The sequence below is a fragment of the Sus scrofa genome, chromosome 2 (genome assembly GCF_000003025.6).
Source record: "Sus scrofa isolate TJ Tabasco breed Duroc chromosome 2, Sscrofa11.1, whole genome shotgun sequence".
Classification (NCBI taxonomy): Eukaryota; Metazoa; Chordata; class Mammalia; order Artiodactyla; family Suidae; genus Sus; species Sus scrofa.
Window position 1 is genome coordinate 59,785,564 of NC_010444.4, and position 12,799 is coordinate 59,798,362.

The 12,799-nt window shown below is 52.8% G+C and overlaps 1 protein-coding gene across 7 annotated transcripts in view; it reads right to left on the reverse strand.

The window, feature by feature from the left end:
• Positions 1 to 12,799, reverse strand: part of KCNN1 (potassium calcium-activated channel subfamily N member 1) — a 34,806-nt gene that overhangs the window by 5,554 nt on the left and 16,453 nt on the right. For 3 of the 7 annotated variants that reach the window (XM_005654901.3, XM_005654899.3, XM_005654898.3), the window contains 5 exons: positions 11,415 to 11,833; positions 10,946 to 10,954; positions 8,439 to 8,580; positions 5,502 to 5,612; positions 3,618 to 3,745 (listed from right to left, as the gene is read on the reverse strand). In XM_005654901.3, coding sequence (XP_005654958.1) covers positions 3,618 to 3,745; positions 5,502 to 5,612; positions 8,439 to 8,580; positions 10,946 to 10,954; positions 11,415 to 11,833 — 809 coding nt within the window. The remainder of the gene's footprint in view (positions 1 to 3,617; positions 3,746 to 5,501; positions 5,613 to 8,438; positions 8,581 to 10,945; positions 10,955 to 11,414; positions 11,834 to 12,799) is intronic. The other 4 variants (XM_005654902.3, XM_005654903.3, XM_005654900.3 and 1 more) reach the window with 2 other exon arrangements.

Sequence of the window (12,799 nt, forward strand, 5' to 3'; positions counted from 1 at the left end):
GCATACGGAAGTTCCTGGGCTAGGGATTGAACTGGAGCTTCAGCTGCCAGTCTACGCCCCAGCACAGCAACGCCAGATCTGAGCCATATTTATGACCCTCGGCTTTTGGCAACACTGGATCCTTAACCCACAAGGCCAGGGATCGAACAAGCCTCCTCAAAGACGTTGTGTCGGGTTCTTAACCCACTGAGCTACAATGGGAACTCCTCATGAATTCTGTTTTAAACCACCCAGGTTGTGGTACTTGGTAAGGTTGCCCGAGGAGATGCGTACACTCCCCAGACCCACACTGTGTTCCTCAATCCGTCCTCTCCGAGACCATTTCTCCCTTTTCAGTGGCTGCTCATAAGAGTGTTCCCATTGTATGAGCAGCCAGGGCATCTTCTTGAGCTGGATACTCATGTACCTGCAGACAGTACCTCCGGTCTCCCTGGCACCTGTGGTCATTCCCACCTCCCCCCACCTTTGCCCAACTTGTGTACACTCCTTGGTATGCTTGCCCACCACCTAGTTTCCTACCCAAATCTCAGCTACCCTTCAGGCCCTAGTTCACACCTGTTTGATTTCATCAGCTATTCTCATAAAGCCACCTTGTGGGGGGCAGAGCAGGGGGACCTAAGGGTGAATGAGACAGTCCTGCCCCAGAACAAAGGGACACTGGTAACTCACCCAGCAGGTGGCTTCTCCACAGACCTGGCTCTCCTGAATTCCTACCTTCCCATTTCCCCCAAAGAGCCTTCTGAGACATCTCTTAGAGCAATGTCCAGAGCAGGGCTGTGTCTGTGGCCCCCATGCCTGGCACACCAGCTGGTGCAGGAAATGCTTGTGGATGATCGAATGAACATATTGAGGGTAGTAATAACCACAAAAATGCCAGTTCCCAGTTTCCGAAAATACTGTGTGGCAGGCAGGAGGCAAGTTATCTGATCACCCCAATTGTGACATACTCCATTCCTGGAGAAGAGGCCCGTTACCACTGTTGCTACTTCATTGATAAGAACATGAAGCTTGGAGTAGCATAGTCCCTTGCCCAGGGCCCCACAGTTAAGTGACAGAGACCAGATTGGGACCCAGCGGTCAGTAAACAGCTGTTGGAGGGTCAACAAGGAGGTTCTTGGGGTCTGGTGAGGAAATATGACAAACACCTGGGCACAGTGAAGTCAAGTAAGCAGGGTACCAACTTGGGTACCCTGTTGGGTACCCAACAGGGGAAGCAGAGGCAGGGAGCACAGACTGGGGGTGCCATGTGTTACTTAGTGCTTGCTCTGCGCCAGAGACTTTGCCAGGCATTTCTGCACATCCCTCCATTTAGACCTGCCCACAGTCCTGTGAAGTAGGGGCTGTTATCATGAGAAATTAATCCAATCATAACAGTAAACACAATAAATGTAAATGGATTAAATGCTAGCTAAAAGACAAGGATGGTACAGTAAACATAATAAAAATGCCTGGACTAAACTTTCTAACTACAAGACGAGGATGATAGGGGCTCAAGGAGATTCTCAGGGTGATGGATTTGTTCATTATCTTGACCGTGGTGATAGTTGCATAGGTGTACACATATTAACACTGTTCAAACTGTACACTTTAAATAGGTGCAGTTGACTGTATGCCAATTATACCTTAACAAAGTTCGTCTCTAAAAAGAGGCAAAAGTGATTTGAAAGGATTAAAAAAATTCAAGTGCAGCTGGCTGAGCTTCCTCTCCCCTGGTCTGGTCTCCTTGTGGGTCACACTCTGTTACTCTCTGGTGGCCCAGGAGTTGGGTTGCCCTAGCCACACCCTGGGGTCTCCCCCAAACCAGCTGTCCCATTGTACCACTCACATGGGGGCTCTCTGTGCTGCCTCCCAACTCTGTTCCCCATGGCTGACTTGGTTGCCTTCCTGGTTGTACTAGTTCAGACCCTAAGATTGTTTGCCTCACTGTCTGATTCATCAGCTCCTGAGTCTGGTCTGGGAGTTCTTAGGGCAGGGACCCACCTGAGTCACCTAGAGAAGCCCAATTGTGCCTGGGGGTTTCCAAGAAGTAAGAGATGGGAATGCATGGGATCATTTTGAAAAGTGCCTAAAAACACATTTTTTTTTCTATTTTAAATCAGGTACCACGTGATTCAGCTCTAATTTATATCTGAGTGCCTAACCCCGTAAAATTTGGAGCTCTTTAAGTTCTAGACTGGGCACTGTCTCATATACTCTCTAAATAGCTCCTGAGTATTGAAATGTAGCTGGTCTGAATAAAAATAGACTCCAAGTGTAAACTACATACCAGACTTAGAAGATTTAGTACTAAAAACTTTCTAAAATATCTCATTAATGATTTTTATATTCATCACATTTCTAGATAAATTTGATTGGATAAGTATACTAAAATTAATTTCACTTATTTCTTTTTCATCTTTCTTTTTTTTCCCCCCCTTTTTGGCCATCCCATGGCATATGGAGCTCCCAGGTCAGGGATCAGATCTAAGTCACAGTTGTAACCTACTCTGCAGCTGCAGCAATGATGGATCCTTAACCCACTGTGCCCGGTCAGATCAAACTTGCATCCTGGCACTCCAGAGATGCTGCCCATTCCATTGTGCCATGGCAGGAACTCCAGAAAATTTTAAATTATATATGTGGCTCATGTGATATTTCTCGTGGACAGTGACTGGCATATTACAGTCTATAGGCCAATCTGGACAAACACTTGTTTTGGAAAATAAAATTTTCTGGGAATATAGCAACACTCATTCATCTTTGCTACCTTCCTGCTACAACAGCAGAGTTGAGTGATTGTGATGGAGACTTTTTGGGCCACAAAGTCTGAAATAATCAATATCTGGTCCTACACAGAAAAAGTTTGCCAACTCTGGCTACAGAGTGGACTCACCTGAGGAACTTAAACTTGAGCTCATGCTGCATCCCAGACTCTATTGTAACTGGTATTGGGTTGGATATGGCCTGTGGGTTTTTTTTTTTTTTTTTTTTTTTTTTTTTTAGCTGAGCTCACAGCATGTGGAAGTTCCAGGCCAGGGATCAAACCTGTGCCACAGCAGTGACCCAAGCTGCTACAGTGACAATGCCAGATCCTTAACCCACTGTGCCTCAAGGAAACTCTGACAGCCAGTGGGATTTTAAAAAGCTCCCCCACCAGGTGACTCCAATGAGCAGCCAAAGATGAGAACCACTTGATTAAATAGTTCTCAGGACAAAGGAACAACAGAGGAAATCATGTAATCTCTAATTACCTCACATGATCACATGAATTAGGCCATAAATTTAATTGTAAGCTTCCTAGAAGCCAGAGCAAAGACGGGAAATTGCTTCAATGTCCAAGAGCTATTCCAGAGAATAATACATGCTTCCTGCCACTTATATTGGGTGGTTTGCATAATTTATCAGAGGTGACTGTCCTGGATAAGTACTGGGCTCATCACTGTCCCCCTCTAATCATCCCACCCTCCCACCCAACACAGAAGCTACAGGCCCCAATCAAGTGGCCACCCAGCCCAGGAACGGCCATCATGAGGCCACAACAAGCTGCCTGGCCTAGTGTGAGGCCTCCTCCCGGGAGCCATGGCTGCCTCTGCGCCAGGCGGACACAGAAACATGAGTGGGAAAGGTGCTGGACTTACTGATGGATGGCTTGGAGGAACTTACGCTGGTGTTTCCGAACCCGGGCGTGGTCTGGCTTCTTCACCAGCCTGGTATGTTTGTAGATGAGCCACGTCTCCCTGAGAACATTAGCAGCGGCGTTTTTAACCTGAGGCCAGAGAAAGAACAGTACCTTAGTGTAGGCACAAAACTATGGTATGTTCCAGAAATTCATGGAAATGGCCCTCTGGGGTCCTGGGACTGTAGGGCAGGGCCCTGTTTACACATCCACATCTGTGCTGTGTGTGTGTCTGTCTAACACACATCTCTCACCACGGGCCAGACCATTTTTATACACCTTCCAGATGTTAACTCAGTGAATATGTCTCTCTCTCTTTTTTTAAAAAAAATCTTTTTTTTTAGCGCTGTGCCCATGGCATATGGAAGTTCCCCGGCTAGGGGTTGAATTGGATCTGTAGCTGCTGGCCTACACCATAGCCACAGCAACACCAGATCTGAGCTGCATCTACAACCTACACCACAACTCACGGCAACGCTGGATCCTTAACCCACTGAGTGAGGCCAGGGATGGAACGCACATCCTCATGGATACTAGTCGGATTCTTAACCTACTGAGCCACAACAGGAACTCCCTTTTTTTTTTTTTTTTTTTTTTTTTTTGTCTTTTTCCTAAGAGCCACACCCGCAGCACATGGAGGTTCCCAAACTAGGGGTCTAATCGGAGCTATAGCCACCTGCCTACGCCACAGCCACGCCAGATCTGAGCCTCATCTGCAACCTACACTACAGCTCACAGCAATGCCTTAACCCACTGAGCAAGGCCAGGGATCAAACCTGCAACCTCATGGTTCCTAGTCAGATTCGTTTCCGCTGCGCCACAATAGGAACACCAGGAACTACTTTTTTTGCTTTTTGGGGCCACACCTGCAGCATATGGAAGTTCCCAGGGTAGGGGTCGAATTGGAGCTGCAGCTGCTGGACTACACCACAGCCACAGTCACAGAAACTCGGGATCCAAACCACATCTGCTACCTACACTACAGCTTGCAGCAATGCCAGCTCCTTAACCCACTGAGCTGGGCCAGGGATGGAACCCACATCCTCATGGATACTAGTTGGGTTCTTAACCCACTGAGCCACTACAGGAATTCCCTATCTCTCTCATTTTTTTTTAAATTTTTTTGTCTTTCTTTAGGGCCACACCTGCAGCATATGGAGGCTCCCAGGCTAGGGGTCCAATAGGAGCTGAAGCCACTGGCTTATGCCAGAGTAAAGCAACATAGGATTTGAGCCACGTCTGCAACCTACACCACAGCTCAAGGCAATGCTGGATCCTTAACCCACTGAGTGAGGCCAGGAATCAAAGCCACGTCCTCATGGATACTAGTCGGGTTTGTGAACTGCTGAGCCACAACGAGAACTCCTCATTTTTTAAATTTCTTTTAAAATTTTATTTACTTCTTTTTTGGCTGAGGCATGGAGCAGCTTGATATGCGATCTCGGTTCCCAGACCAGGGATTGAACCTGGAACCTGGGCCACAGTGGTCAAAGCACTGAGTCCTAGCCACTAGACCACCAGGGAGGTCTCTCTTTCATTTTCTACCTGGGAAAACAGAGGAACAGAAAGACCAGCCTGCAGAGATCATGTAGTTTGTAAGCTGCACCTGGCTGCCTGGCCACGGAACCCCTGCCTCCTGCTGAGTGGGCCACGACTGGCTGTGACTGGGCACAGAAGTGGAAACCTGTGTCCATCGCCATGTCTCTGTGCACGATTCATGGGTGTTCTCACAGTAGCACAGCCCAGGGCTGGCTGGGCACATACCATATGTGAGAAGTGAGGTGGGAAGGGTCTGCCCTTGATGACCAGGAGGCGAGGTGGCTGTGATGGGGGCCGGTGTCCTTACCCGCTTGGTGAGCTGAGTGTCCATCATGAAGTTGTGCACATGTTTCTCTGCCTTGGTGAGCTCCAGCTTCCGGGCCACCACAGCCACCACGAGCGCCGTGCAGCCAGCCCCCTGAATGAAGAGGGCAAGGCGTACATCAGGGTCCATCCCATATGGGTCACAAATAGGACATCATCCCTCCTCCAGGAAGCCTGCCTGGTTCCCCCCGCCCCCCGACCTTTGTCCTCCAAGCCTGCAGCACTGGCAGAGCCCACCTGCTGAGTTCATTGACTCCCAGCCCCACCGGCTTGACATCCACTGGGAGCCTGTGGGGCTCCCATCCAGGGAGCCTGTGCCACTGATTAGTTCATATGATTCCTGATAACCCCGGGAGAGAGCACCACTCTTATCCCCACTGGGCAGAGGGGGGAAAGTGAGGCTCCAAGATAAGCAAAGGGGCAAGAAACACGCAGGATCTGCGTTTGGGGAGGTAGGAGAACTGAAGGCATTTCCATCCAGGCTTTGGGGTCTGGGGACAGAGACGTGGCTGATATGTTGCTGCTAGTAATGGGGATTCAGCTGGCAGGGTGAGAACGGTGGCAAGAAAGAAGGGTCAGGCCAGTTGCCTGCAGTGAGGGCATTTGGAGAGGTCCCAGTAGGCGGGAGGTAAAAGGATAGGACGTCTCCCCCGTGATGGGCTCCCTGCTCTTAGCAACCACCCTCTCCAGTATGACCTGAATGGCAGCCAGTGCCCTGGCTAGGGAAGGAGGCCAGAGAGGACTTGCTGGTCTGTTTGGGGCCATCTGAGAGACAGAAGGGCAGGAATGAGGACCCAGGGGGAAGGGCAAGGCTGAGAGACGGGGTGGGGAGCAGCAGAAAGTGATGCAGGAGGAGGGAGGGAAGACGGGGGTTCTGCCACTGAGAATTGGGAGCTGAGGAGCCCAGAACATCCAGGTGTCGTCAGCCCCAGGAGTAGCGGGGGAACAGGTAGCAAGGGCTGCTGAGGGGGGCCAGAAGGTGGCTCTCCGCCTGCGCCGAAGCTCTCTCTGGCACCTCACCAGCCTGCTACTTCCTCCTGTGGCTATAGCATATGGAATGGGAGGAAGGAAGAGACCTGGGCTTGGCCTCTGGGGGCCAGGGAAGTGGCTAGTTTTTCTTATAGATGGATGGAAACATTTATGTGGGAAGGGTGGACAAGAGCTGGGGACACCATTTAACCAACCCAGGTCACCCCGAAGAAACCTGATTAAGTGTTCCTGGCCAAGATGAGGGTTTTGAGAGGACCCAGGAGTCTGTGTTCAAGAAACGCCTTGTCTTGGAGTTCCCACCATGGCTCAGCAGTTAACGAATCTGACTAGCATCCATGAGGACGCAGGTTCGATCCCTGGCCTTGCTCAGTGGGTTAAAGATCCAGCGTTACCGTGAGCTATGGTGCAGGTTGCAGATGTAGCTCGGATCCTGTGCTGCTGTGGCGAAGGTGAAGGCATTTGCAGGCAGCTGCAGCTCCGATTCGACCCCTAGCATGGGAACCTCCATATGCTGCGGGTGCAGTCCTAAAAACCAGGAAAAAAAAAAAAAAGCCTTGTCCTGTTGCCCTGCTATACAGCACAGGGAACTATGTCCAATCTCTTGGGGTAGAACATGAAAGATGATAGTATGAAAAAAGAATGTACGTATATGACTGGGTGACTGTGCTATACAGCAGAAATTGATACAAGACTGTAAATCAACTATCTCTAATAAAAAAAAAAAACAAGATGTGATTATACAAAAAAGAAAAAAAAGAAAAAGAAAAGCCTTGTCAACTGTAAAGAAACATACTGGAAATGTCCGTGTGGAATACTATGCAGCCAGGAAAGAGATCAGCCAATGAATCCACACAACAGCACAGATGCCACATCCAGCAAGGCCATGCTGCGATGCCTTGAAGCTCAAGAATGAGCAAATGGGCTTTATAAGATATTAGAAGGGGGTGAGTTCATGAGGCAGTGACTGGGAGGAGACACACTTGGACGGATGAGGAGAGAGCTAACAGAAGAATTAGAAACAGAAAGTAGCTAAAAAGACCAAGATGTGGCTTCATGTGATGCCTGGCTGTGCGGTGATGGGGAGAGAGGAAACATCCCTGGGTGTGGCCATCCTGCATGTGCCACAGGCGATGGCAGGGAGCAAGCGGTGGGCTAAACACAGAACTAATTCTCTGGAGGAGTCGTATCCCAGAGAAGAGAACATGGCTTTTCTGTTTTGCTGCGGGGTTTCTGGGTTTTTATCTGAATGCTTTTTCTTTGTTCCTTTGTAAAGTTCTTTTGTTGGGGGTGGCAGTGGGGGGAGTGGATTGTGGCTGATCTTTCCTTTTTTCCCCTTTTATTCTTGCAAAATAACATAAGCAAATGTGCATCATGTCTTTTAACCAAAGGAGGGGCCATGTCAGCTTAGCTAGAAGAAGCGAGGTCTCCCTGGCGGGGGCCTGAGGAGGACACTGACCCCCAGCTTATGTCCAAATAAGAGTGGACAAGGAGTTCCTGTCATGGCTCAGTGGTAATGAACCCGACTGGTAACCATGAAGATGCAGGTTCAAACCCTGGTCTCACTCAGTGGGTTAAGGATCTAGCATTGCCGTGAGCTGTGGTGTAGGTCACAGATGTGGCTTGGATCTGGCATGGCTGTGGCTGTGGCGTAGGCCGGCTGCTGCAGCTCTGAATCAACCCCTAGGCTAGGAACTTCCACATGCCTCAGGGGCAGCCCTAAAAAAATGGAAAATAGAGGGGGGAAGCAGATAGGAGGGGATAAGAGGCTAAGAGGGAAGACAGCTATGGGCTTTGGGAAATGGTGAGGGTGTGCATTCCCTGTCACATCAGAGAGAAGGAGCAGGGTGACGGAGGGATGGGCTGACACTGAGTGCTCAAGATGGAGTGAGCTCCCCATCATCTGGGGGTGTGCAAGGGCCCTCGCCCTTACCATGATACCAGTAAGCAGGCATACGCCCTTCCCGCAGTAGGTGTGGGGCACCATGTCACCGTAGCCAATGGAGAGGAAAGTGATGGAGATGAGCCACATGGCCCCCAGGAAGTTGCTGGTCACTTCCTGCTTGTCGTGGTACCTGGAAGGGAAGCCAGAAGAGGCTCCAGTCAGTCCACTCTGGTCCCTCTGCCTTAATCACACCCCTGGGACAGCACTAGGAAGGCAGGGCCCTGGGTCTGCCAGGCTGCATGGGGGCCTTGCTTGCAGGAAGCTGATCATTTGGGGAGCTTGCAGTGACCAAGGTGCCACTGTAGGGTGGGGTGGGGGTATGGTTAGTGCTCGGGCCAGCCCTGTGGTCCTCCTGAGGGTGCCGTAGGGCAAAGGGCACCCACATTTCCTCCCCAGCACCCCTTCCAACCTTCTCCTTTTGCCTGACCCCCAAGCTGCTGATTTGGGGGCAGAGAGGGGCCCAGGGGTGACATGAGGGTGCGTCCACATGTGTCCATGCATGTGCACACGATCCTCCTCCCAAAGACAGACACACAGACAGATGCGAACACGGGTGGCCACGGGCGCCAGAAGCGGCAGGAAGTAAAGGCAAGGAATCGGGTCAGACACCAGGAAGAACTTCCCCAATGAGCAAGGCCTGGAAGAGCACAGAGGACTCTATGGGGGAGATGAAGCTGGAGGACCACACCCTGGGGCTCAGGAGTAGAAGGGAAGTCACTATGTGGAGGGCAGTACCCATCACCCCAAACTTGGGCCTGGGGTTCTGGGGATCGGGAGGGAAGAGGCAGCTTGCTTGGCACTGGGGAGAGGCTTGGGACTCAGCTTCTGTTTTGTAAGGGGACAGACCCCAAGGGCTTGTAAAAGGACATGATTTTGTCCTGATCACAGCTGGTCCTGGGACCCTGGCCACACAGATTATGAACTGGTTCCACCTATGGTCAGCCCAGGCTCAGGGGCTGAGGAATTGGTTCTCTGGGTCTGGGGTGGTTTGAGGTTCTGCTCCAGCCCAGCCGCCACCCGCAAAGCCCTTCCACCTCAGGGAGGTCAGGGAGCCCTTCCCAGCTTACCCCCTCCTTCCTAGGCCACAGGGGCAGGGCGGGGTGGGGTGGGGAGAAGGGCTGGTCCAGGCAGATGGGTTAGGGGCAGGGGTTCAGGATGGGGAGGAAATTGAAACCCAAAAGGTGGAAAGGAGGGATGAAGGGCTTTGCAGTAGGTCTGGGGTTTGACAGTCCTTGCCCCACCAGGGCTTCCAGGCTGCCTACTGGATGAGGGGGACCAGGGGCTGAATCCCATCTTTTACTTGCACCAGACTCCCTCTTTCAGGAGACCCAGCAGCCCATGCTCAGGAGGCAGGAGGAGAGGGGAATCCACCAGGAGGAGAGGGGAATCCACCAGCCATCAGACATGGGTGGGGGAGGCTCCCTGCCTGGCTGGAGCTACGGTGGGTTGCTAAGGGGACCACCCAGGACCAAGGAGTGGGGGGCATGCAGGAGGTGGGGTGGGACAGAGCTGTAGGGGTGGAGCGACGCAGGCGAGGGGGCGTCAAGCAGTGTCACAGGGCTCAGAATTTAGGATTGGCTGCTCCCCGGCCCTGCCCCGTCCCCCATCCTCTCCAGGCGTCCCTGAAATGAGCCAGCCTAGCCCTCAGGGATGCCTGATGAGGGGCATCCTCTCTCACTCCCCAGATCCCAGGCCCGAGGTCTGTGGGAACTAGCATGGGGGCGCATCGGGGGGCCAAGAAGCCCCTGTGTGATCCTCAGATGGTCAGCCTTGATGACAGGAAGAGCTGGGCCCTGTCCCCTGTGAACCCCACATCAGGTTGAGGCAGGGGCCATAGAAGGGGTGCTTGAAGGGGTGAGGACTGGAGTTCAGAGGGCAGGTCCACCCAGGGACCACCCCAGGAAGCCCCACGAGGCTTAGCGAGGCACGAGGCAGGAGAGACCCACTCCCAGACAAGGCACCCCCATGCCCTGAGAGGTCTGGTGGGGCCACTCTTTCTCCTGGAACCCCCTGGGTTGGGCCCTTAGGGGTGTCCTTTGCCCCCCAGAGCCACAGTTTCCTCATCTATAAGCTGGGCTGACAGCTCTGCACCTTGCAAGGCTGTTCAGAACAAAACCCCATACAGAGGTTTTAAAAGCAGAGGACAGTTTTCATTTACCCCAGACCCATTTAACTCTCCAAAGGAGCTGTTGGAGGCCCCTGGGGCCAGCTGCCCCAACAAGGCACCAGAGCTAAGCTCTTCCCCTTCCCCTCCCGTCCCCCACCCTGAAGACAATGGCTCGGGATGTCAAGAGCCTGCCTTCTGCCACCCTGGGCTTGACCCCAGACCAACCTGCTTGGCTGCACTGGGATATGGAACCGTGGGCTCTGGGCCAGTCCCCCCGGCACCGCCTCACCTCCCCACTCCCTCCCCTTATGGCAGCTGATCTTAAATTCCTGGCGGGCAGGACAACTGGCAGCTCTGCACACACAGCTCGGCTGAGGGTAGGACTCACATGTTTTCCCTACAGTCCGGCGGGGCGGGCAGAGGGGAGAAGGAAAGCAGGTTAAATTGTGGGGGAGACGGGCAGATGGAGGGGGTCCCTCTTCCTGCCGCCTCCACCACCCTGGGCTAGAGGTCAGAAGTCAGGCCAGTGGAGGGCCCCAGGGGAGGCGGGGGGGAAGGGATGGGGTCCTAAAGGGGTGTGGGTCGGGGCTGGGGCTGGGGGTGACGGGGGACATAGGGCTGGAGTCCCAGGGATGAGAAAGCTGCACATGAGGGATATACTGAGGGCCAGGAACTGTGGGGGGGGGCACCAGGGTCAGGGGTTATGGGGATGGAGTGCTGGCTGGGGCAGCTCTGGATCTCTGAAGTCATGGGTGGGTGTGGGGTTCACCAGGGTCAGGGGTCATGGGGACGGAGAGCTGTGTCATGGGTGGGCATGAAGGGCACTGGGATCAGGGGGCAGGGGAGCCGGGGCGCACCTCTCGCAGACCCGCACGGTCCAGGCAGCAATGATCCAGGAGGAGATGCTGAAGACAAGGAGCACGGTGCCCGGGCAGATGGTCATGAGCGTCTTCATGACGAAGCGTGTGTTGAAGGTGATCTTGTTGAGGGCGCCGATGCTGCGGCTGGAGGCGTCGGTGAAGATCTTGCTGTGCAGCAGCATGACGCGGCCCAGAAGGTAGAGACGCAGGAACATGGGCACAGACAGCAGCACGTCCACGTCGGCTTCGGCTGCCGATGGCGCATACGTGAAGGCCAGCCGCGCTGTCCACGTGAAGCGGTAGTGGCCGGGCACCGGGTGGATGGCGCACACAGCCAGCTCCAGAGAGATGAGGAAGACGCGCTCACAAGTCATGGCGATGCGCCAGTCGTCCGCCCCGTTGTCCACCATGAACAGCTGTGGAAGTCAGGTGGGATGGACATGGTGGGTCTGAGACACGTGCCCAGGCCCCAGAGCGAGACCCTGGAACCCAGACCCCAGACCCCATTGGCTTTTACAAGAAACATGGCCTCTTAGGTGAAACTCCTGAGTTCTCAGGGTCAGATTCAAACCAAACATGGCACAAGTCAAAGGCAGAGTTACCAACGACCCAGCCTTCCCATTCCTAGGTATCTGGGCAAGAGAGATGAACATAGCTGTTCAGGAGTTTACATTGTGGCTCAGTGGGTTAAGAACCAGACTGATATCCTTGAGAATTTGGGTTCGATCCCTGGCCTCAATGGGTTAAGGATCTGGTATTGCCACAAGCTGCGCATAGGTCGCAGACGCGGCTCGGATCTGGCATTGCTGTGGCTGTGACACAGGCCAGGAGCTGCAGCTCCGATTCCAGCCCTAGTCTGGGAACTTCCATATGCTGCAGGTGGGCCCTAAAATTAAATAATAATAATAATAATAATTAAATTAAATTAAAACAATTTTTAAAAAAAACAGACATTTAAACACATCCTTGTATGTGCTCAATCACAGGAGTACTGTTCACAGTTGCCCAAAGTGGAAACAATCCAAATGTCCATCAGTCCATGAATGGATGAACAAAATGTGGTCCCTGCACACAATGGAACATTACTCAGCCATAAAGAGGACCTGGCACAGGCTACAATGTGGATGAACCTTGAAAACACTATGTTGAGGAGTTTCCGTTGCGGCTCAGTGGTTAACAAATCCGACTAGGAACCATGAGGTTGCGGGTTTGATCCCTGGCCTTGCTCAGTGGGTTAAGGATCTGGCATTGCCGTGAGCTGTGGTGTAGGTTGCGGGTGCAGCTCGGATCCCGCGTTGCCGTGGCTCTGGCGCAGGACAGCAGCTACAGCTCCGATTTGACCCCTGGCCTGGGAACCTCCATATGCTGCGGGAGCGGCCCAA